Raw genomic sequence first — 25,308 nt, forward strand, 5'->3', positions numbered from 1 at the left:
TTCCCATTCCAAAAAGGAGAAATAGAAAGGAAAACGGGTCACGAGTCCCCAACAAGCCCAAAACCCAGAAGGGCAAACTCCATTAGATTTCAAGTTCTGAGAGTCATTTGGGAATCAATGTTTTGTCCTTTATGTCTGCTAGAGGGATAGCTCTACCCTTTCCAAATGCTTCCCTGCAGCCGTGCTCTCCCTGGGCACTGGGCCCATCTTTTCCCAAGCATCCAGTTGGTGATCAGGTTCTCTGCAAATGCTGAGGCACCGCTCCACCCTCTCCAAGCACTGGGGTAGCACCGCTTTCCCTGAACAACATGGTGCAAGGCCCACCTCCTTCAAATGCTGGGTCAAATGGCCTACCCCTCTGAGCTCAGGGGCAAACCTGCCCTTTCTGTACACATAGGTGAGTCCAGTCTCTTGGCCAAGAAGAACAATTCAGTTCAGACTTGGCTTCCTTGAAGTCATTCTTCCTTCAGTTCTTCCCCCTGTCTGTTTCTTTCAGTCCCAGGCTGGCAGTGGTTTTACTCATCCAAATTGCATAAAAGCCTTGTTGGCTTTCCATGCAGTTCGCAGAGGTCCAAACCATCAGACAGTAAAACTTACAATAGATCCTCCTGCATAACTGAATTTTCAATCCTGACTTGCACTGAAATGGCTTCCTGGATCCATGTTCAGTCACACCCTCCTTAGCAAATGATTGTTCAATAAAACCTCACATGGACCTAGCAATTCACTTCCTGAAAGCTTAGGGAGGTCCCTGATAGAGCCACTTCAGACCCTAGCTTCAGCGCACACTCTCTGGACAGGCTTAGAATTTCCAAGCCATCAGTTTTTAGTTTCTTTGTACTTAAGAGTTTAGTTCTCAGCTTATACCTCTCATCTTGCATTTATTGTAAGCTACGAGAAGACAGACTGTTCCATTCACACTTAGCTTGGAAATCTTTCAAGTAAATATTCAAGTTCATTGCTTACAAGTTATACTTTCAATCTGACATCAGAGCACAATTTAGCCAATTTCTCTACCACTTTATAACAAGGATTGCTTTTCTTCCAATTTCAAATAACACATGCAGCATTTCCTTCTGAGGCCTCAACAGAAGCACCTTTAACATCCGTATTTCTACCAACAGTCTTTTCAAAACAATCTGGGCTCTTTTTATCAAGCACTCACAGTTCTTCCAGCCTCTACCCATAACCCATTTCCAAAGCCACTTCCACAAGTTTAGGTATTTGTCATAGTAGCACCCCACTTTCCAATGCCAAAACTATTTTTGTTTCCTAGTTGCTCAAGCAAATATCATACAATGGATTATCTTAACAGTAGGAAATTATTGGCTCACAGTTTCAGACATTAGAAAGCTTGCTTCCTTCCAGAGTCAGTATCTTCTTGCTGACCAGCAATCTTTGGGTTTCTTTGGTGTGGTAGTTTGAAACTGTATGTACCCCAGAAAAGCATGTTCTTAAAGTTAATCCATTCCTGTGGGCCCATTGAAAGTAGGATCTTTTGATAAGGCTACTTCAGTTTAAAGTGTAACCACCTCATTCAGGATGGGTCTTAATCCTCTTACTGGAGTCCTTTATAAATGACATGACTACAGAGAGGAAGAGAGAGAGCCATATAAGCAAGAAGTTTAAGTCGGTGAAACCCAAAAGAGAAGGGAGAGACCAGCAGATGCCACCATGTGTCTTGCTTATGACAGAAGTGTTCAGGATCACTGGCAGCTCGTCTTCAGGAAAAAAGTATTGTCTTGATGATGCCTTGATGATGCCTTCATTTGGACATTTTTGCTGCCTCAAGACTGATAAATTCCTATTGCTAAAGGCCAATACATTTCATGGTATCTGCTTTCAGCAGCCTGGCAAACTAAAACTCTTATCTTTTCTGTCACATGAGAATTCACATGGCAGCCTCTTCTCCATTCTCTTCAGGGTGCCGTTGACTTTCAGGTTCTGGCTGTTCCCAGTGGCTTCTCTGTCTGTCTGTCTCTCTGTCTTGCGCGCGCGCGCTCTCTCTCTATAGTCATGTCATTTATAAAGGACTCCATATATATATATATATATATATATATATATATATATATTTCATTCTATTTATAAAGAGCTCTAGTAATCTAGATTACATCCAAACTTGATTAAGTTAGGCCACATCTTAAGTAATATCTTCAAGAGATCCTATTTACAGTGGGCCCATACTAACAGGACCAGAGGTTGGGGCCTAAGTGTGCCTTTTGTGAGAACATGATTCAATCCCCAATATATGCTATCTTGATAAGTTAGCCGTTTCCTTTTTCTGAGGTGTATGTCCTAATTTGAATGTGTGAGAAAGGGCAACTACTCTCCATTTCCTCTTGCTTTGTCTGTATTTGGCCATTTGCTTTGGCCACTTTTGGCTTGATCATTTCTCACTTTGATGTTAGGATTTTCGTTTCAACACACTATTTCCTCTTTATTTTGATCTCCAAAGGCCTAGGTGCTGATGCACATTTGGCACTTTTTGACACTACCTTTTTAGCATTTATTCTCAGTGCTGTCAGCATAGTTTTTGACAGCTTCTTAAACAATCTGTCAGCTCCCTCTGAGCCCACGACTGCCTGCTCATCTGAGCCAAAATGTTCACTGTCTTTGTTTCAGTGAGTGCTCTGCTGTCAGCCTTTCTGTGCAAGATTGTGGGTGCTCAATTGTTGGCCTACCCAGGAACACCATGATCTGCACTTTGGAACAATTATTTAATTTGGGGCAATTGCATGTAGGTGGTCTTTAAAGCAAAGACTTTTCCAGACTGTGACTGAATTTTAAAACAGCAGTATCTCAATCAGTTAAGGAAACCACTTCTTCCTGCACACAAGGGAATCTCAATCTGTTGTCACTGGAGGAACGTGGTGACCCTTTTCTTCCACAGCAAGCTGGGTTTTTAATTATATCATATCCTGCAAACAGCTACTTTCTATGGCTTCAATATGGAGAAAAATAATAGAACTTGGTTTTGGCAGAAGTCACCTAGTTGTTACCCTTTCACTTTTTGCTCTGAAAATATGCTTGACCGTAAATAAAAGGAATCATATCAATCCTTTAGAAATCAGAGGGCCATTGAATAATACCCAAAGAAGGGTTTATTTATTTAATTCATTGAACCAGGTTTTCTGACTTAATAGTCATGAGTTAAAATTCTAGATCAATGTGACCTTGGAAAGTTTTCTTGACTTTTTTAAGTCCTAATTTCCTTGTCTATAAAATGAAATTTAGGGTTGTTGTGGGACTAAATAAGGACATGGTTTTAACATAACCTAGATTTTGGTGCATAGAAAACATACACTGGATTTTGGCTATTTATTATTTTGCACCAGAAGTTAGAACTTGTACAATAAATTAAAAGTGGCTATAATAACATATTTACCTGTTATTTTCATACTTAATAGTTCTCCACATATATTTAATACTTTGAGTCCCATTACCCCTCAATAATGAACAAATTACTAGAATCTACTCCTCCTGAGACTGGGGGACATCTCATTTTAAGAATGTTTTCATATATATATATATTTTTTTTTCATCTCAATTAAGCAGAAGTTGGACTAGGAAAGAATAAGTAGAAAATAAAGTAGCAGGAGATTTAGTTTATGGTGATTTAGAGAAATGAAGGGTGATTCGCGTGTAATTGGCTCTGTCCTTGTTAGGAGGCTGTGCTGAGGACCAAAGTTTGCACTGATGTTATCATCTTAAAACCAACGTGTTTCTTGTGCCCCGCTTTTAAACTGGCTAAAGGATAACCAGCCTATGAAGGCTTCCTGTAGTTTAATCACAATTCTAATTATATTGCCAAAGAGAATAACTTTTATTTAAAAGAAAAGAATAGATATTTTTAAATATCCAACTCAGGTTGACTTCTTTCCTCTCAGGAACTCAGGATATATTTATAATGAAATAAAGAACTTGATAGAATAGCAAGTTTTTCCTGATCTCTAACACCTCAGAAGTCTGAAAGTATCTTATTTGTTTGCATAGTCCAGTCACTCTATTTTATTTATTTTAGTTTAAGTCATATGAAGTCTTTACTTTTCTTGATTGTTATGGATAATGTTTAGAGCTTTAAATAAGCAGGTGTAGTAATACCTTATTATTCTGAATGTATTGATGAAGTTCACATATATAAACTTTTCTGGTAACTGAAAATTACCTTTTTGCATTCCAAACTATGTATATATTTATTTATTTGAAACACACCACTATATTCCCTTCTTAAGCACAGGATTTTAAATATAACAGAAGTATTTGTTAATGCTACTGGATTATCTTGATGAACATTAGGAGGGTTGTTGACTCCTTTGCCAAATGGGCCCAGGTAGCTATAAATTTTATAAATTTTTAAAAATATATGTCTACTATTTCTGCCAGATATTATATTTTAATTCTGACAGCTGTCTCTATAGGTCATCTTCCCCTAGTCCCATCTAGCATATACTTTGTCTTATAGTTTGTGACTTCTAAAATATCTAGTAGCTAAGAAGTCATATCACTGAACTAAAAGTATGTACAAAATTAAAATTAGGAATAAATTTTTCTCTTGTGTTTATGAGAACAATTTTATCTCTTTTGGAAACCTTTAATTTTTTTCTTTAATCTCCGAGTTATTATTTGTGATTTTTCTTGGCTCGGTTATCAAATAGTTTAACTTTGAGATAATTAAAGAAAAGGGATTCTTAATATAATTTGGTTGATGTTTCTATACATTGATCTAGTGGGGCTTTCTGGCTCATAGGAAAAAGAATCAATCCTCAAAAGTATGGGGTAGCTACTTGTCATTCAATCATCAAATAAATGCTTACAATGGTACATTTCAGCACTATGTGATGAAATGTCATTAGACTAGATATCAAGAGGCTTGCAAGTATTTCCTGGACAACTTAAAAATATCATGAACTGGGTCGATTTAAGCAATGGACATTTGTGCACTGTTTTGAGGTTAGGAAAAAGTCCAGATTAAGGTATCACAAGACAATAATTTCTTCCTAAAGATTATGGCATTCTGAGGCTGGCCGCTCATAATCCTTGGTCCTTACTTTGTCTCATGACAAGGCACATGGTGGTATCTCTGTCTCATGACAAGGCACATGGTGCTATCTCCTGGTCTCTCCCTTCTCTTCCAGGTTCTATTGATGTTCAGTTTCTGATTCTACCTCTGGATTTCCTCTCTATATCTCAATTTCATTCTTCTTATTAAGGACTCCAGTAATAGGTTTAATACCCTTCTTGATTGGGCTGAGCCACACCTTAACTGAAGTAACCTCATCAAAAGGTGCTGCTTACAATGGGTTCACACCTAGAGAACTGGGTTAGATTTAAGAACATGTTTTTCTGGGGTACATATGGCTTCAAACCACCATAGGCTATCCTCACCTGCTACTAATACCTATATAAATTTGGGTTGGTCACTCTCATATTCTGAAAAATGGGGTATAGTACAGGTTGTTACTAGAATCAATGAACTTTTGCTGTTCCTGTGAGAGCAAGGAGGTGGGAGCAATATTTGTCAGGGAGAGTCAGAATATAACCAAGTTAGTTGAACTAGCAGTGGAGGTTTCACAGAGTACAGTAAAAAGATTTGGGAAGAAGAGGTGGAGTAGGAATCTGGATTAGGAGAAATGATCAAAGCATTTTGAAGTTTAGAGAACTAGAGAGAAGATTACAATTTTTGTAATTAAAAAAATAACGTTTTGATCAGTGAGCTGGAAAAAAACAAGAACCACAGCCATGGTAGATTTAGTTCTCAGGTAGAAGTGAAAACTGGCAGTTATGATATGGGGGCTATTTCAGTTTGCTAAAGGCTGCTGGATTGCAATATACCAGAAATGGAATGATTTTTAAAAAGAGAATTTATTAAGTTAAAAGTTCACATTTGGGCAGGCAACAGTGGCTCAGTGGCAGAGTTCTCACCTGACATGCCTGAGACTCAGGTTCATTTCCTGGGGCCTTCCCATGCCAAAAAAAAAAAAAAAAAAGATTTTAAAGTTCTAAGAACATAAAAATGTCCAAACTAAGACATCCAGATAAAGATACCTTGACTCAAGAAAGGCTGATGTCTGTCACATAGGAAGGTACCTGAGTGGCGTCTGCTGGTCCTTGTTTCCAGTTTCATTGCTTCCAGCTTCTGATGCCAGTAGTTTCCTCTCTAAGCATCTGTGAGCCTTCACTTGGCTCCTTCGGGGCAAAATCCTGGGTTCTGGTTTGTTCAGTATCTCATGGGAAGGCCCATGGTGACATCTGTTGGGCTCTCTGTCTCCAAACATCTGTGTCTAGGCATCTGCTCTCTCTGCCAGTTCATGAAGCATCTTCAAACGTCTGCATCTGTCAGCTCTGAAGCAACTGGTGTGCCCTGGGGCTTCTGCATTTCTAAACGCCTGTGTCTGTGTCGGTTCTGAAGCAACTGTGTTTTCTCCAAAGTGTCTCCCCTTTTAAAGGAATCCAGTAAATTAATCAAGACCTACCTTGAATGGGCAGGGTCACATCTCCATCTGATCAAAGGCCACACCTACAGTTGAGTAGGTTAGTCTCCATGGAAACAATCTAATCAAAGGTTTCCACCTGGCAATACTGAATCAGGATTAAGGGAACTGTGTCAATTTGTTTTTACCTCCTTATCTGATTATATTTACTTCCTACTGCTTTTGATTTCTTAAAAAAGTATGAGTTTTGGAGACAGAAAAAAACATGCTTTATTGAAAGTTGTTTGCATAGTACATTTGATACAGCTCCATGTCCAAAAAAGTAGACAGATTATATTGCTGGCAACATGAAGGGGGCACATTGACTAGGTCCTAGACACATTGATTCAGGTCCTATGGGACCTTAAATATTGTTCCTCTCATGTATTTTAGTTTCCTTGGCAGCTCAACCAAATGCCATACAATAAGTTGGCCTTAACAATGGAAATTTATTAGCTCACAGTTTTGCAGCTAAGGGAAAGTCCAAATCAACGAGTCATCAAGGTGATGTTTTCTTCCTGAAGAATGATCCTCTGGGGCTGGTTGCCAGTGATCCTTGATCCTTGGCTCTTCTGTCACATGGCAGTGTACATGTTCTTTCCTAGATTCTGTTAAATTTCAGCTTCTTGTTTCTCACAGCTTTTACTCTCCTTCTGTCTGAATTTCATTGTGCTTACAAGGGACTCATTATAATAGGATTAAGATGTATCCTGTTTGAAAGGCTACATGATAACTGAAGTAACTAATCAGAAGGCCCTAATTACAATGGTTCTTAGCCATAGGAATAGATTAAGTTTGAGAACATGTTTTTCTGGGGCTCCAAAACACCACATCACATGTGATGACTTTTACTACAATGAAACAGCACCTTCCATGACAATCTTGTTTCTGATTCTGTTAACTTGAACATTTAAGATTCCCTGTCTCTTGAATTTAATATCTCAACCTCTATTCAGTAGTAGGGCTGAATTCAGAGTTCAAAATTCAGTTACAATGTGGCTTCTCAAGAAGTGGTTAAATTTGTTTATCTATAAAGAAATATTGCTCTCGTTTTCTAATTAAAATTGTATTAAGAGGGCGGGCCGCGGTGGCTCAGCGGGCAAAGTGCTTGCCTGCTATGCCGGAGGACCTCGGTTCGATTCCCGGCCCCAGCCCATGTAACAAAAACGGAAAAACAGAATACAATAAAACAAGAAAATGTTTAAAGATGTTTCCCTTTCTTCCTTCCTTCTATCCTTCCTTCCTTCTCTCTGTCTTTCCTTTAAAAAAAAAAAAAAAAAAAAATTGTATTAAGATCTGTATTAGTCAGTACTGTCCAGAGAAGTAGAACTGATATATACATGTAAATATTATGAGATTTATTATAGGATTTGGCAAGTTTGAATTCTGTAGGGCAAGCTGCAAGCTTGGAACTCTGATGAAGATCTTGATGAATTCCGCAGGAGAAGCTGGTTGGCTGAAGTACAGATAGAAATTCTTTCTGACTGCTGAAATCAGCATTTCTCCCTTTAGGACCCCCAACTGATTGGATGATACATCTCTCATGGTTGAGGGAAATTTCCTTTGTTGATTGTAGAAGTAATCACCCTATAGATGCAATCATCTGACTAATGATTTAAATCTGTGAAATACCCTCACAGTGACAATCAGGCCAGTGTTTGCTTTAACAAACAACTGGGCACAATAACCTAGCCAATTTGACACATGAACTTAACCATCACAGTATCTGACATGCTTTTCTTACAAAAGGAAACAGAGAGAGCAAAAGAAAAAGAAATCTGTCAGCCCCTAATTACATATCCAGTTGTATGAATATTACTTGAAAGCAAGCACTAAACCAAACAATGAAGCGGTAACAGTAGTGGTAATCCAGTGTTTGGATGCTTACAGCTCTCCTGTATTCTCTCTCATTCATCAGCAATCCTGGTTTTTGTTTGTTTTGTTCTGTCTTCTACTAGCAATTTAACCACATTACCTAGATGTCCTGGCTGGGACATAGGGATTTCAGTAAATATTTTTGGACTTCTAATCAAACTGTCATCTTGAGAAAGAACTTAACTTTCACAAACCTTAAACCGTGCAAATAATCCAGAAATGGATCGAAGGAAAATAATTTATTGTAAAAAAAAAATAATTTTACATGAACATTAACTAAATAGCATCTGAAATTTGCAGTGAGCTTTACAAGAAAGGATATACTTCTCTTTGAAAAAGTCTCTTAGTTTAATTAGTATTGTATATGAAAATGAAAGCAATTAGGGAATTTGTTTATGGACGTTGTGGGAATACTTAATACAATGTCATATATAGCATTATTGATTTTCATTTTTCTTTTCTCTTTCAGGGTTTGAATATAATCTTTCATGTAGCCTTGGCTCTCCTAAAGGTAAGTGTGTCTTTATTTTGAAGTTACCAAACCACCTCACTTCTCTCCCCTTGGAACCAGAATAATTCAATATATAGTCTTTGACTCATTTGGTTTCTAGGTTCTTGAAAAAAAGATTATAGTGAGCAACTGTGATCCTTTTTTATCTGCCCAACCCCAAACTTTGTTGCTTAGCTGAGGTTTGTTTGTTTTTCTTGTAATCCATTTAACCTTGCCATACAGTAACTCCTCCCAGTAACATTTAAAGGTGTTTTTATTCATCTGGGTTGGTTGATATAAGAGAAGAAGTTAAAATGTCTTTTCTATCAAAACGATGCCAGCTTTTCTAAAAATACTTACTATAATAACATCCTTGGAGGTACCTAAACATATAATTAAATTGTTAAAAAAAAAACTCTGTACATTTCAATTTGCAGGTTTATCCCTGCTAGCTAGAAATTTATGACACTTTAGGATTCAATTATAATTAACTTGTTGGATTTTACATCAACATTTCAATGCACCTTTAACACTGTGGGATCAGCAAGGTGGTTGGTGCAGAGCTGGTAAAAATAACCCAGCCAGTTTTTATCCTTTAGTTAAAGATGACATTTTGTTGTTGAAAGTGATAATTGCCTTCTTTATAAAAAGATGCAGTCTCACCCCTTTCCCAGTAAAAAGTAATGAATAAAATTGCAGACTTTAGACTCTGAGAGATTTAGTTCTAATTTCAGCCCTAGTGTTTGACCTTGGGCAAGTTACTCTAAGTGCTCAGAGCCTGAATTTTGAGATAATAATAGAAACTAATTTATGAGGTTGTAAAAATTAAATAAGATGATATATAAAAGTGCTTAATGGTGTCTAGAAAATTTTATTGCCTCATAAACATTACCTGTCATTATTATGATTACTGTTGTTATTTCCAAAGTAATTCAAAATACTTTTTTATATCCCCTATCATTCTTCTTTAAACCTCCAAAAGATAATGACTTATTATCTTAGGAGAGCCTCCATTCTTAACCATTAACATACCTTGATTCAAAACAAAGGCATAAAATAATATGGACCATATGCAACTCAAGAAATGGGTAGCTGCTCCACATCTCTTATACTGTTAAACATTTGCTCATTGAGAAGTTCATAAAATGTGATTTGAATTATTCACTGAATTGTTTTGTGATTATATATGAACATTTTTATGTCAAATCTTTTAGTTTGCTAAGACTTCTGGATTGCAATACACCACCGATGAATGGGCTTTTATAAAGGAGATTTATTTAGTTACAAATTTACTAATTTGGGAAGATACACCATGACATCCTTTGGCCCTCTCTCCCAGCGTCTGGGTTCAAACAGCTTTCCCAAGGGCGTTTACTTTCTGCATCTCCAAATGTCTGGGCCTGAGCTGGCTCAGAATGCTGAGCTGAGGTGTGCTAGGCTGCCGCTGAACTCTGCTGGACTGTACTGAGCTGTGCCAAGTTCTGCTTTTAAGCCTCTAGATAATCAAATTAAACGTCACTCACTGCAGAAGGCACTACCCTTAGCCAACCACAGAAGTAATCAGCCATACATTAATTTCCAATGATGATTTAAGTCTGCAGAAACAGAACTCGGCACCATCACCTGGCCAGGCTGATACCTGCACCTAACTACTATACCAACGTTACTTTAGAAATTAGGGAAATATTAGGAATATGTTTAGTAAAATAATACAAATATAGTTGTATCTTTTAATGAACTTATGGATCTCTACTGCTAATTTTCTTTTTCTTGTCATTATAACAAATAAAAATAAAAAACTTTCTATGCTGTCCTTTTGAACAGGGGTAGGATAAGACTTTTAGAATGCTTAAGCTGTGAAATATTATGTAATTTAGACTAAAACAATACTAAACCATAAAGTAAGTGTAAAGAATTCCAACAAGTTCTGATTTTTTTCAGCATGTCTAATTTTTTTCATCAGATATTATATCTTTCCCTATATGAGTTCTTTTTTTCTTTCTCATTCCTTTTGATGACCCTTCTTTAGTCATGTACTAAGTACATACTTAGTCTGTCTTTTGGGCAACTTTTAGTTAATTATCTTTCTGATTTACATATTGATTTGTTTATATTATTTTCATTGACTTTTGGCCGTATTAACCCAGACCAAGCCTGTACAGAGAACATTCTCTAGTTTACTGGGCAGAAAGACATTTTGTTTCTTCTTTAGCAATACGTGGATACTCATCTAACATCGTCTATAGCAATTGACTAAGGATAAAACGAGTGCCTTCTAACTACTAATAGCCTATATTTATGTCCCTTCCTTATATGTGAATCCTGGTGCTGACCCTACATAAAGACAGAATATATAGAGGTATATCTTCATTGATTAATCTGGTTGACGTCACCTGGAGAAAGATTACCCCAAACATACATGACAATGACTCACTTTTAACTTCTAATCCAGTATGTCAAATAAAAGTGGTCATGTAAAAATAAGAAACTGAGAGATAGCTCAAAGTGCCTATGAACACAGCCTAACTAATTTTCAATATAACTGTGGAGGGGTTTTAGATTTTCCGGTATTAGAGGTAAGTCTTGTGATAAAGAGAACTAGAAAGGGAACTGACAATTCTTAGGTACTTATTCTGTGCTAAGTGCTAGCATAGGGGATCTCATTAGCACACATTAAATGTCCATGTATTATTTGTAGGAGAATGATAAAGAGCAGACCATCTAATTCCCCCTTTCCCCCACCAATTAGAAATTTAGAAATTGAGGGAACTAAGACCCAAGACGTTATATGATTGCTTTAAGTCTTATGGTTCAGTAGTAGCCAAGCTGGATTTATATTTCTTTTTAAATAGCATATATGTTGGACCAGCATCTCTGTTGCTGAATATGGTTTAAAGATACCTTCTTTCTGAATGGGATCTGCTTTTATGGGGCAGTCGGTTAGGAATAGTCTACCCAGTAACTAGAGAGCAAAAAGAATGATTCAACAATCATCAAATCATTTAGAGTATTTGAAATGTGCAGTAGGTAGGTTAGATATGTTCTTAAAACTCTAGTTTAGGACCAATGGAATCGAATTGAGTGTTCAGTAATAGATCCTCTCATCTATGGACAATTGATCTTAGATACGGCGGTCGAGCCAGCCCACCTGGGACAGAGCAGCCTCTTCATTAAATGGTGTTTGGAGAACTGGATATCCATATACAAAAGAATGAAAGGTGGTCCATATCTCACACTTTATACAAAAATCAGATCAAAATGGATCAGAGTGAAGACCATAAAATTGTTAGAAGAAAATGTAGGGAAATAGCATATAAATCTTGTAATAAGAGGTGGTTTCCTAGACTTTACAGCAAAACCACAAACATTGAAAAAAAGAAATAGATAAATGGGATCGCCTCAAAATTAAACATTTTTGTGCATCAAAGAACTTTGCCAGGAAAATAAAAAGGCAGCCTATGCAATGGGAGGCAATATTTGGAAACCACATATCAGATAAGGGTTTAGTACCCAGAATATATATATATATAGTCTTCAACTCAACAACAAAAAGACAAACAATCCAATTGAAAAATTGTCAAAAGACTTGAAAAGACACTTCTCAGAAGAGGAAATGCAAATGGCTAAAAGGCACATGAAAAGATGCTCAACTTCACTGGCTGTTAGGGAAATGTAAATCAAAACCACAATGAGCTATTATCTCACACACACTAGAATGGCCATTATTAAAAAAAAAAAAAAAACAGAAAATGACAAGTGCTGGAGAGGATGTAGAGAGAGAGGCACACTTATCCACTGTTGATGGGAATGTAAAATGGTACAAGTGCTCTGGAAGGCGGTTTTGTGGTTCCTCAGGAAGCTAAGTATAGAGCATTGCCGTATGATCCAACAATCCCATTCTAGGTTTATATTCAGAGGAACTGAAGGCAAAGACACAAATGGACATTTGCACACTGATGTTTATAGCAGCATTTTTATGATTGCCAAGAGGTGGAAACAGCCCAAATGTCCACCAACAGACAAGCAGCTAAACATGATATATTCATACGATGGAATATTACACATCTGTAAGACAGAGTGAAGTCATGAAGCATGTAACAACACGGATGAGCCTTCAGGACATTATGCTGAGTGAGATTAGCCAGACACAAAAGAACAAATACTATATAGTCTTACTAATATGAACTTATATTAATGAGTGAACTTTGAGAGTCAAAGTTAAGAACACAGGTTATCAGGAGATAAAATAGGGTAGAGATTGGGCATTTGGTGCTGAAGGAATACAGATTGTGCAACAGTACTGATTGTAAAAATTCAGAAATGGATAGCACATTACCACCAGATGGTAGCACAATAATATAAGTACACTGAATGAAGCTGAATGTGAATATAGTTGAGGGAGAAGGGCCCGGGGCATGTAAAAAAAAAGATAGAGGATAAAGTGAGACAGTATAACTTAAGAGTGGCTAGAGTGGACAGTAATGGTGGCTAAATGTACAAATATAAAAAATATTTTTGTGTGAGGGAGAAATAAATGAATGTCAACATTGCAGTGTGTTGAAAATGGAAAATACACGGGAAAAAGTACAATCAATGCAAGCTAAGGTCTGTAGTCAACGGTACTGCTGTAATATGCTTCCACTGAATGTAACAAAGGCGTTATGCCAAAACCTAAATGTCAACAAGGAGGGGAGACATAGGGGAGGAATATGGATTTTTTGCAGAAGAAAAGGTAATGTGGTCATATAGATTATGGTTGCAAAAGCATACCCGTTTACTTCGGTTAGATTGTATGATATGTGAATAAAACTTTAAGAATGAACAGAGAGAAACAAGTGCTAAAGAAAATGTGGAGAAAAAGATGTACCTATTCACTGTCGGTAGAGAAACTGAGAAGTGCAGCCCCTTGGGAGGACAGTATGATGGTCCCACGGGAGGCTAGGGGTAGGGTTGCCATATGATCCTGGAACCCCATTGCTCAGTATATACCTGGAGAAACTAGAGTGGGGTCATGAATGAACATTTGCACACTGGTGTTTATGGCAGCAATGTTCACAATTGGTAATGAATTGAGGTGACCTAGGGGTACAGTGACTGAGGGAAGGTAGAGGAAACTGGTTGTATATATACTACGAACTACTGAACACCTGCAAGAAGGAATGAAGTTGTGAGGCATGCAACTAGGTACATGAACTTTAAGGACAGTATGTTGAATGAAATGGCAGAAACAAAAAGACAAGTATCATGCCTCACTCATACGGACCAAGTATAACGTACAGACTCGGAGAATTGAAGTCAAGAGCGTGCGTTATCAGGTTGGGGCTTATTGTAAAGGGCCCTAGATTGTAAGCTTTTACAGCAGTCACATGTATTTAGGAGTTATAACTGTTATTTCTAAATTCTGAGATACTGAGCTATTTGAGTATAACCTGATTGTTCCTTGAAACTGACACCTGAGACTGAGAGCACTGAAGCTATAAGAGTCAACTGTTTAAAAAGTTCAAAAGTGATCAGACTTCAGCTCTAGATATAAATGCCACTGATCTAAATAGGACTAAGGTGAATCAAAATACAGGGCAAAAGATGACGTGGTCCATATTTTAGAACTGCAACTTCTGTGTGATATCAGGGGAAGAGATGTTTATTTGGTGTAAAACGTATGTTTTGTGTAGTGCATTATCTAAATTTATATGATCAATTTGTTTGAACACCATAGTTACATGAAATCTTGAATAGGGAGTGATATCCTGTTCGTTTGTGCAGTTTAGTGTGATGCCATGATATATCTCAGAGTAATTTGGACAGAGAATAAATAAAAAAGTATTTGTAAAATCCCCTTGCAGGACTGGTGAGAAAGGAGGAAATATTCATCTTTCACTATCTGGGGAATTCCTGATATTTTAACAAGCAGAGGGGCAACTAAATCAATAGGCTGAACTCTCGATCTTGGGGTTCACCCCTATGAAATTTGCCTGCAAAGGTGGAGCTAAACCTACTTATAATTATGCCTAAGAGTCACCCCCAGAAACCTCTTTTTTTCCCAGATGCGACCTCTGTGTCTAAACCAACTCAACAGATGAACACACTGTCCATCCCCTTATGTGGGACATGCATCCCAGGGGTATAAATCTCCCTGGCAATGTGGAACAGGGCTCCTGGTATGAACTGGGACCTGACATCATGGGATTAAGAAAGCCTTCTTGACCAAAAAAGGGAAGAGAGATAAAACAAAGTTTCCGTGGCTGAGAAATTTCCCACAGAGTCAAGAAGTTATCCTGGAAGTTATTCTTATATACTATATAGATATCCCTTTTTAGTTTATGGTATACTGGATTGGCTAGAAGGAAGTACCTGCAACAGTTGAGCTGTGTTCTAGTAGTCTTGATTCTTGAAGACAATTGTATAGCTTTTACAATGTGACCATGTGATTGTGAAAACCTTATGTCTGATGCTCCTTTATGCAGGGTATGGACAGATGAGTAATAAAATAAGGATAATAAATAAATAAATAAATAAAGGGGGATAAAAGGTTAAAAATTGGGTATATTGAAATAGTGGTAGTCAACGAGAGGGAAGAGGTAAGGGGTATGCGATGTATGACTTTTTTCTTTTATCTTTTTTATTTCTTTTTCTGGGGTGATGGCAAATGTTCTAAAAATGATCATGGTGATAAATACACAACTGTGTGATGATATTGTGGGCCATTGATTGTATAATATGACTGGACAATATGTGTGTGAAGATTTCTCAATAAAAATATTTTAAAAATAAATTATTGTTGATTTAAACTGAGGAACACCTTCTAGTTCATTTATTATACAAAGCATTCAATAGTCATGGCATAGTACATTTTAATAGATTGAAATTGATCAGTCAGAATTAATCTTATTCACTTCATGTTGGGCAGAGAAATTTTTCAGAGTGCATTATCTGTTTGGTATTTTTTGTTTTTTTTTTTACATGGGCAGGCACCGGGAACCGAACTCGGGTCCTCTGGCATAGCAGGCGAGCATTCTTGCCTGCTGAGCCGCCGTGACACACCCCGTTATCTGTTTTTTGACTGTGGTAAAAAGCAAAGAAGAGAATGTTTTTATTCGTTCTCCCCAAATATTATATGCTCATTCTGTAAGTATGTGTGTGTGTGTATAAACAAACCAGAGATAACAAAAACCCACTCATAATTCCAATTCCAGTTATAACAGAATCCTTCCTCTTTTTGTGTGTGTGTGTGTGTTATGCTGTATGGTGGGGTCACATTTTATTATTTTTCCATGTGAGTATCCCATTATTGCAGCATCATTTGTTGAATTTTTTTGTTTATTTGGTTGGCTTTCATTGTTTTGCTTGTTTGTTTTGGGGGAAGTACATGGACTAGAAATCGAACTTGGATCTCCCGCGTGGCAGGCAGGAATTCTACCACTGAACTATCCTTGCATCCCCCCACTTCCTTCCTTTTTAATTAATGTTTAGTATCCCATTGTATATACTTTCATTTATTTAGCCAATTTTATATTTAATTTTTATGGCTATTTAAATAGTTTCGTGTTGAACAAAACCATAACAAGTATCCTTAAATTCACATCTTTGCCCGCTTATCTGATACTATCTCCTGGATAAATTTCTAGAAACGGAATTTCTGGGTCAAACTATAATCACCTTAAATTTCAATATGTATTTCAAAATTGTTCTCTACCAGCAATATAAGAGGGTGAATTCTCCCCATATCGTGAACAAGATAGAATTTCTAAACTTTCCTATTTTCTGTACTTTGAAAGCAAGTAAAAAAAAAGCAGTTTAAAAGTAATTATAATTTGTTTCATTGGAAATATACCATTCAGACAATTTTGAAAAATCCAATGTTATGTTCTTTTGTTAGGGAGCATCTTTTTTTTGTTTGTTTTTTTTAAACTGAAAATTTAGCCAGGATCACCTTCTCTAAGCTTGGAGGGGCTTTGTATATTATATTTAGTTCTGAAATTCTTTTTTTGTTGTTGTTTGCTTTTCAACCCTCTCTACTCAGATTTTTTAAACTTTTTTGCTGAGTCAGCTAACAACTTGTTAAATCTATTGAACATCTTTCCATTTTTATCTTAGTTGAACGCTCAACAGTTATCAGATCAGTATAACATTTCCTTCCCCTTTTTTAAAAAAACATATTTTCTTGGCTTCTAATCAGTTATCCCCTTCTCTACTTCTTTATTTCCTTTGCTCATTCTTTTTTTTCTCTAGCCATTAATTTGGAGTTCCACAGAGATACATCCTCTTGCTGCTCACTTAATGGCCCTTCTCCAAACAGGCATCCAGAGAAAGATCCCTTGATATTTCAAGAAAGACCCAATGATGTTTGAGGTTTGTCTCTCAGCTGGGAAAGCACATGGTGACCTCTGCTAGCTTTCTTTTCCTACTTCTTCAGACAGCTTCCCCAGGGGCATTTTCTTTCTGCATCTCAAATGTCTCTGGCTGTGTCAGCTTTGAAGCTTTTAAAATGGTTCCCTCTTAAAGGACTCCAGTAAGCAACCTCACCTTGAATGGATACAGGCATATCTCCATGGAGGCCATCTAATCAAAAAGTACCCTCACAATTGGGTGGGTTACATATCCATGGAAACAACTTAATAAAAAAGATCCCACCCAGCAATTTGGAAGCAGGATTCAAGAACATGGTTTTTCTAGGTTACACAACAGTTTCGAACTGGCACAGTGATCCTGTTCATTTTCTGTCTTCATGTATAAATATTCAGTCTCATCTTAACATTTAGCTCAGACCCAGTGTTTGGCTATGTATTTAGTATGTCTACTTGGATGTTTCACTGGTACATCAAATCCAGAAGTTAAAACTGAACTAACGTGCCCTCCCAAACCTATTCTTTCTCCAATAACCTCAATCCCAGTAAAGGCACTAGCATTTACCCAACTGCTTATACCAGAAACCTAGAAGTTATTCTTGACTCGCTTCATTTCTTAATTCCCCATAACTAATCCATTTCCAAGTCTTATTGTTTCTATTTCTTGAGAAATTTTAGTCTCTCTCCCACTTTCCTTCTATCTCCATTTGGTAGATCTAGGCTACTAAACTCTCTAACGTGAGCCATTGCAATGGTCTCCTTCAGTAACAGTGCCAGGCACCGTTCAAGGCATTGAAGATAAAGCTGTGATCAAGAAAGACCCTGCTTTTATATAGCTTGCATTCAACGGAAGAAAGTAAATAAATAAATGAATATGATTATTTTAACACATGCTAAAGTTTATGAAGAATGGGCTGATGCAAAATGGAGAAGGACTTCCTTTTTGGGATTAGATGATATATAGAAATTCCTTGAAAGGTGATCTTTGGCATGCAAATCAAATTAAAAGAAGTAGTCAGCTCTGTCAAAATCCGGGGACTACCCTTATGTGGGACATGACTTCCAGGGGTGCTAATCTCCCTGGCAGTGTGGGACAGAACTCCTGGGATGAGCTGGGACCCAGCATCATGGGATTGATAAAGCTTTCTTGGCCAAAAGTAGGAAGAGAGAAATGAGACAAAACAAAGTTTCAGTGGCTGAGAGATTTCAGAGTCAAAAGGTTATCCTGGAGGTTATTTTTATGTGTTATATAGAGATCCCTTTTTAGTTTATGGTATTGGAGGAGCTGGAGGGAAGTACCTGAAACTGTTGAGCTGTGTTCCAGTAGCCTTGATTCTTGAAGATGATTGTATAATGATATAACTTTAACAATGTGACTGTGTCATTGTGAAAACCTTGTGTCTTATGCCCCTTTTATCCAGGGACTGGATAGATGAACAAAAAAATATGGATAATAAATAAATAATGGGGAGAGGGGATAAAGGGTAGAAAATTGAGAGGTTGAAATACTAGTGGTCAATAAGAGAGAGGAGTAAGGGGTATGGGATGTGTGAGTTTTTTCTTTTTTCTTTTTATTTCTTTTTCTGGAGTGATACAAATATTCTGAAAATGATCATGGTGATGAGTACACAACTATGTTATGATATTATGAGCCACTGATTGTACACCATAGAACTAGTTAATGTTCTGGAAATGCTGTACACCATGTATGGACTGTATGTGTGTGAAGATTTCTCAATAAAAATATATTTTTGGTGGTGTTCTAGTTTGCTAGCTGCTGGAATGCAACACACCAGAGACGGATTGGCTTTTAATAAAAGGGGATTTATTTTGTTGGTTCTTCAGAGGAAAGGCAGCTAAGTTTCCACCGAGGTTCTTTCTTACGTGGGAAGGTACTCAGTGGAAACTTAGCTGCCTTTCCTCTGAAGAACTAACAAAATAAATCCCCTTTTATTCTTTCTTACGTGGGAAGGCACAGGATGGTCTCTGCTGGCCTTCTCTCCAGGCCCCTGGGTTCCAACAGATTTCCCTGGGGTGACTTCTTTCTGCATCTCCAAAGGCCTGGGCTGAGCTGCTAGTGCTGAGATGAGGAATGCCGAGCTGTTTAGCAGCGCTACGTTGCAATTTCTCATTTAAGCACCAGCCAATTAAGTCAAACGTCACTCATTACAGCAGACACGCCTCCTAGCTGACTGCAGATGTAATTGGCAACAGGTGAGGTTCACGTACTGTTGGCTTATGTCCGCAGCAAGAAGATCAGGTATGCTCACCAGGCCAAGCTGACAACTGAATCTAACTAACACAGGTGGATTAAATATTCTATTATTTTATTTCATTAAAATCCTATCAAAAGTGATATTGAGGAAAAAAGTGATATTGACACTACACAATTGACCCTATTTAAGTGAACCTTAAGTTAAACCATGGACTAAAAAAATAGTGATATTGGTCTTAAAGGTTCTCCCCTTTTGTACTACCTATGTTCACTTTTTTTAAATGTTTTTTATTGTGAAATATAACATATATACAAAAAAGCAATAAATTTCCAAGTACATTTTAACAAATAGTTTTAGAACAGTTTATTGTGGATTACAGTTCCACGATTTTTCATTTATTCTTATAGCTGAAGAAAAAATATAGCTCTAGACACTGGAGATTAACAGAAATATCAATATAATGATTCAGCAGTCATACTCATTTGTTAAATCCTATCTCTCTGTTATAGTTCTTCTTCTCTTTAAATAACATATATACATAAAAACAATAAATTTCTAAGTACACAAAAACAATTAGTTGTAGACTAGATTTCAGAGTTTGGTATGGGTTACAGTTCCATGATTTTAGGTTTTTATTTCTAGCTGCTCCAATGCACTGGAGGCTAAAAGAAATATCAGTATAATGATTTAACACTCATGTCATTTGTTAAACCCAGCCTTCTCTGAATAACTCCACCATCCCCTTTGATCTTTCTCCCACTTGTTAGGGATATTTGGGCTATGCCCATTCTAACTTTTTCATGTTGGAAGGGGCTGTTGATAATATGGGATAGGGAGATAGAACTAGTTGATGTTCTGGAAGTGCTGTCCCCTCTGCATTTCAGGACTTATCTGGTCCAGGGTCCCATCTGGAGATTGTAAGTTTTGGGAAGTTACCCTAGTGATGGAACCTTTGTAGAATCTTGTATAATGCCCTAGGTGTTCTTTGGATTGGCAGGAATGGTTTTCATTGACATTTGGCAAGTTACGGTCAGTAGCAGTGTCTCACTGAAGCATGTGTAAAAGTGACCTCCAGTGTAGCCTCTCGACTCCATTTGAACTCTCAGCCACTGATATCTTATTTGTTACACTTCTTTTCCCCCTTTTGGTAAGTATGGCATTGTTGATCCCACAGTGCCAGGGCCAGGCTCATCCATGCATCCCATGCTGCAAGGGAGACTTTCTCAATAAAAATACGTATTTTTTAAATGTGGAGACTGAGTCTTCTAGATGGAAGATACATATGTAAAGGCATTAAAGAGGTATTTTGTGTGGGTGTTTATAAAAAAAGACCTTTGTCTGAAGTATAAGCAAGAGAGCTTGGATTTGGGTAATAGCAATAAACTAAGTGAGGTGACTAACCGCATTTCCCCTACCTACTTTTGGCCATTTTCAAATCCATTCTCATATTGCAACCAAAGTAGTCTTTTAAAAACATTTTATTATTCATTATTCAACAAATATTTACTGAAAATCTATTCTAAGACAGACACTGTTCTAAGTACTTTAATAGACCAGTGAAATAAAATAACATTGATATTTGCCTTCATGTTGTGTTATGTTCTGGCAGGAGGAAACAGTTAATAAACAAGAAACATAATAAATATGTAAAAATAGTATGTTAGAATGTCCCAGTACCCAGGAGTGCTAACACATAGCAGGTACTTAATAAATTTTTATTGGTTGACTTTACTTGATAGTCAAATTGAGAAAGCATGGACTCCATTTTTCTACAGGTTAGAGTAAGAATTCTGCCAGGAAAGCAGCTTTCTGTGGGGCAATTCCTTTCTGCATCTCCAAACATCTGGATCTGAGCTGCTGAGTTCTCTTCTGAGGCCTCTCTTTAGGCCTCACTCTTTTTAGAAGGCACTCCCCTTAGCTGATCACAGATATAATCAGCCATAGATGAATTTCACATGCTGATGATTTAAGTCCACAGCAACTGGGCACTATCACTTCCCCAAATTTGACCCTTGAACCAAACTACCACAGGCAGAGTTTCACTTTTCTTTTGCATACAAATATCCATTTGTCCCAGCACCATTTGTTGAAATTACCATTCAATTGTGTAAGCTCCCTGGTCAAAAATGAATTGATCATAATTGGGAGTATTTGCTTCTAGACTCTCAACTCTATTCCTTTGATCTATATATCTGTCTTTATGATAGCACCATACTTTTTTGACTACTATAGTTTTATAATAAGTTTTGAAATCAAAACTCACTTATTGTGAGTTCTCAACCTTTTTCCTTCTTTTCAAAATTATTGGGATATTCTGGGCCCTTACATTTCTATATGAATTTTAGGATCAGTTTGTCAATTTCTGCAAAAAAGGTTTTGATAGAGATCATATTGAATTTCTAGGTCAGTTGTGGAATAGTGCTGTCTTCACAAAAAGTCTTCCATGAACACAGAATGTTTTTCTGTTTATTTATGTTTTTAATTTCTTTCAGCAGTGTTTTGTAGTTTTCAGTGTACAAGTATTGCACTTCTCTTATTAAATTTATTCCTAAGTATTTTATTATTTTTATGGTATTATATATGGAATATATAATATCAACAATCAATTTTTATTAATTGTTAGTGTCCAGAAATAAACTCTCACATTGATTTTTACATAATAATTTTGAATCTTGCAACCCTACTGAACTAGTTTATTTGATTTAGTAGCTTAGTTTCATGGATTCCTTAGGATTTTTGATTTGTAAGATTATGTCATCCGCAAACAGAGATAGTTTTGCTTCTTCCTCACCAGCCTGGATGCCTTTTATTTCTTTTTCTTGCCTAATTGCCCTGGCTAAAAACCTCCTGTACAATAGAAGCAGCAAGATTGGACATTCTTTTCTTGTTTCTGATCTCATTTAATTTCTTTTAGACAAATTTTGTTACTTACTCCATTTCTGGATTCCCATAACTACCACCTTCTTGCTGTCACATCTGGCAATTATTTGAATAGCTTTATTAAGGATAGAGACTATTGTTTATAAAAAATCAATATTGCCATCATGTATTAGGAGTAGTAAAGATCTTTTACTTATTACAGGGAACTCTACTATTCTCATACATTTGATTTTTTTTAACATCATCTTGTGATTCAGTCTAGATTTGCAGGAAGCCCAAGTATTTATTTTTATGATGGGAATATTATATATATAGGGGTTCATGTTATCTGCTTGCTTAATTTTGAAATTTATCTCTCAGCTATTATTGGCTTATCCTTGCCTATTCCACTTTAGTGTTCAGGTTTTATAAAGACAGGGATTCCACTTATAAGAACAGGAAGTATATTTGTATTACAATACTTACTTATTTTAACTTATTTTTCCTGTTTAGCTAGTGTAATTCTGATTTGTATTTCAAATTGAATCTAAACACCAAACTGTGTTACCTCTTTCTTTAACCAAACCGCTCATATCAATAGCCTGGCTCTGATGTCACTGCATCTTAGTTTAAGGAATCTGTCCAGATTCCTATACGAGAAATAATCATTCATATGCATCTTTTTGGCCCCCATCAAAGCCTTCCAGTTACCAGCTACTACTGGTCTTTAAGCTCTTTCATAAGCCATGTTCTTGTAGGTCCCGTCCTGCTGCCTCTGTTCGTTGTTCAGGGTCCCAATTTCTTTTCCTTTAATACCTTGCCATTTGTCATTTTGTAATCTTAAACTTGTGATCCACAAACCTATCTATTTCCTTCTCAAAACTTTTTGAAATGTATTGCATACTAACAGTCATTCATTTGTTTATTCAGTAAATGATTATTAAGCACCAATTATGTGCCAGACCCTGTCCTTTCTCTAAATTGTTTTGAGTAGTATCAGACAGCCCTCTTAGTACATACGAGCAAATGAAATATTTTCCTTTCACTTCTCTCCTCCTCCAGAAAAGAAATCTGCCCACAATCTACAAAAATAGACTGTCCAATCCTATTTTATATATGTCACAATATTAAGTTCCTAGAATAGTAGAACTCAAAGCGATTCTTAACCTTTAGTGTTTTAAAGAATCATCTAGATCCCAAGGAGTTTATTTAAAATGAATATTCCTGAATGCCACCTCCTACCCCACCGCACCTAACCCCTCCCAAAATTCTGATGCTGGCAAACCAAAATTGTAGGGACACTAATGTGTTGCTCAGAGCGAGGATTTTCAGCCTTGATTATTAGAATTTCTTAAGGAGCTTTAAAATTTTCTGATTCCTGTGGGGGCATCATACCAATTACATCGATATCGAGACTGAAACTCAAGTATCAGTGTTTTTAACACTCCCCCAGGTAATCCCAATGGGCAGCTAATAATCTAGTGTATTTGGGCTAACCATTACAAATTAAATTATTCAGACAATGTTGTGAGGAAAGGAACAAGAGGGAACATCGGTTTACACTCACACTTAGAAAATGGATAATCCTTCTTTTCATTGATAGTGAATGCTAATTTGTCTGCTTTGTGCAGTGCTCCTCCATCTTTATTATCCTTTATCCTGGATTGGGGCAGCTGCTGAATGGGGCCTATGAAAATTATCAGTAGGTTCCTGGGGAATATTGGGGGCTCCCTGAAAGAGAGGTAAAAGAGGCACTGTGACTCCTTTAATCAACATTAACAAGATTTGCTCAAAATGTAAAATTTAATTTATAAAGGATAACTCTTCCACTGTTAGTATCTTTATATTAGCCGAAGAGAAATGGAGAAAAAGGCTTAATAGAGAGCAAAAAATAATAATTCTATAATTACTTCCTGTTTGAGTGAGAGTGAAAAATCATGTAGCACCATGCTAGTTGAATATTCCTTTGCCATTTCAAAGTGCATTCCCCCCTTTCCTTTCTGTTAGCATGAGAAAGAAGGGTCTGTTCAGTTCAGGAGGCTCTATAATGCCACGTTCCCTGCAAGGCCATATTTTGAATACCATTCAGCCTGAAAGGACAAAAAGTGAAGAGTAAAACACCTTGAAATTGGAAACTGGATTTCAGTTGTGCCTAGTCTTTGATTCATCAATTTAGGTTAAAAGTTCTGGTTTCTGTGCTTTAAAGATAGTGACATGAAAAATGGTCAACATTAGGACTGTAATTTCCTCAGTTATCATTTAGGATACAAAATTAGAAGTCTAAAAATCTGGGAAAAAAAAAGAGGACAATTCCTAAACATTCTTCAGGGTTTGCCATGATTTTTGCACATTCAGTTAATTTTGTAACTTCCATGAAAGAATACCTATTGTCCTGTTGGTGGCAGTAAAACACTACTCCTAGATACGGAAATGAAAGCTGTTAGTTCAGCACTGAATTCTGTGACTGCAGTATTATTCCTGTGTGTTGGTTTTTCCTTCTAATATCATTTATTGTTTGACTGTTTTATATTTTAACGTCTCTGTAATGTATCTTCAGTTTGATGATAGGCTAGTTTTAAGATGCTATCTAATGCTAAAACAAACCAACAAAAACAAATACTGTGCTTCAAACCAGTGTAGGGTATCCAAGTTATTTTAAAGTTTCAGAAATAATGTGTTTAATGAATTAGGGATCTTTACCAGAAAAAAATATCATCATAATGCCATGCATGTATTATATATATTATTATTCCCACCTAATACTCAAACCCAATAGTCCTCACTCAAAATCTCATATTTGGGGTGCAGGGGTCAGTGGTAGAATGCTTGCCTTCCATGTGGGAGTCCTGGGTTCGATTCCTGGACCACACACCCAAAAGAATAGAAAAATCTCATATTCTTTCACATTGTACAGCAGACGACCATTAAATGGTAGTGAAATCAACCTCCATTTTACCTCCCTGTTAGCATTATAACCTCCTTGTTAGCATTATACTATGAATGAGAATGTAGTTTATTATTCGAGTTGTTTGATGTCAGCCTATTCAAAG

The 25,308-nt window shown here is 36.7% G+C and overlaps 1 protein-coding gene across 9 annotated transcripts in view; it reads left to right on the forward strand.

Moving 5' to 3' along the window:
- The window catches only part of RABGAP1L (RAB GTPase activating protein 1 like), a 734,005-nt gene that overhangs the window by 512,505 nt on the left and 196,192 nt on the right, over positions 1-25,308 (forward strand). For all 9 annotated transcript variants that reach the window (XM_077157041.1, XM_077157040.1, XM_077157043.1 and 6 more), the window contains one exon: positions 8,818-8,859. In XM_077157041.1, the coding sequence (XP_077013156.1) occupies positions 8,818-8,859 (42 nt within the window). The remainder of the gene's footprint in view (positions 1-8,817; positions 8,860-25,308) is intronic.

This window comes from Tamandua tetradactyla, chromosome 4 (genome assembly GCF_023851605.1).
Source record: "Tamandua tetradactyla isolate mTamTet1 chromosome 4, mTamTet1.pri, whole genome shotgun sequence".
NCBI classification, from domain to species: domain Eukaryota; kingdom Metazoa; phylum Chordata; class Mammalia; order Pilosa; family Myrmecophagidae; genus Tamandua; species Tamandua tetradactyla.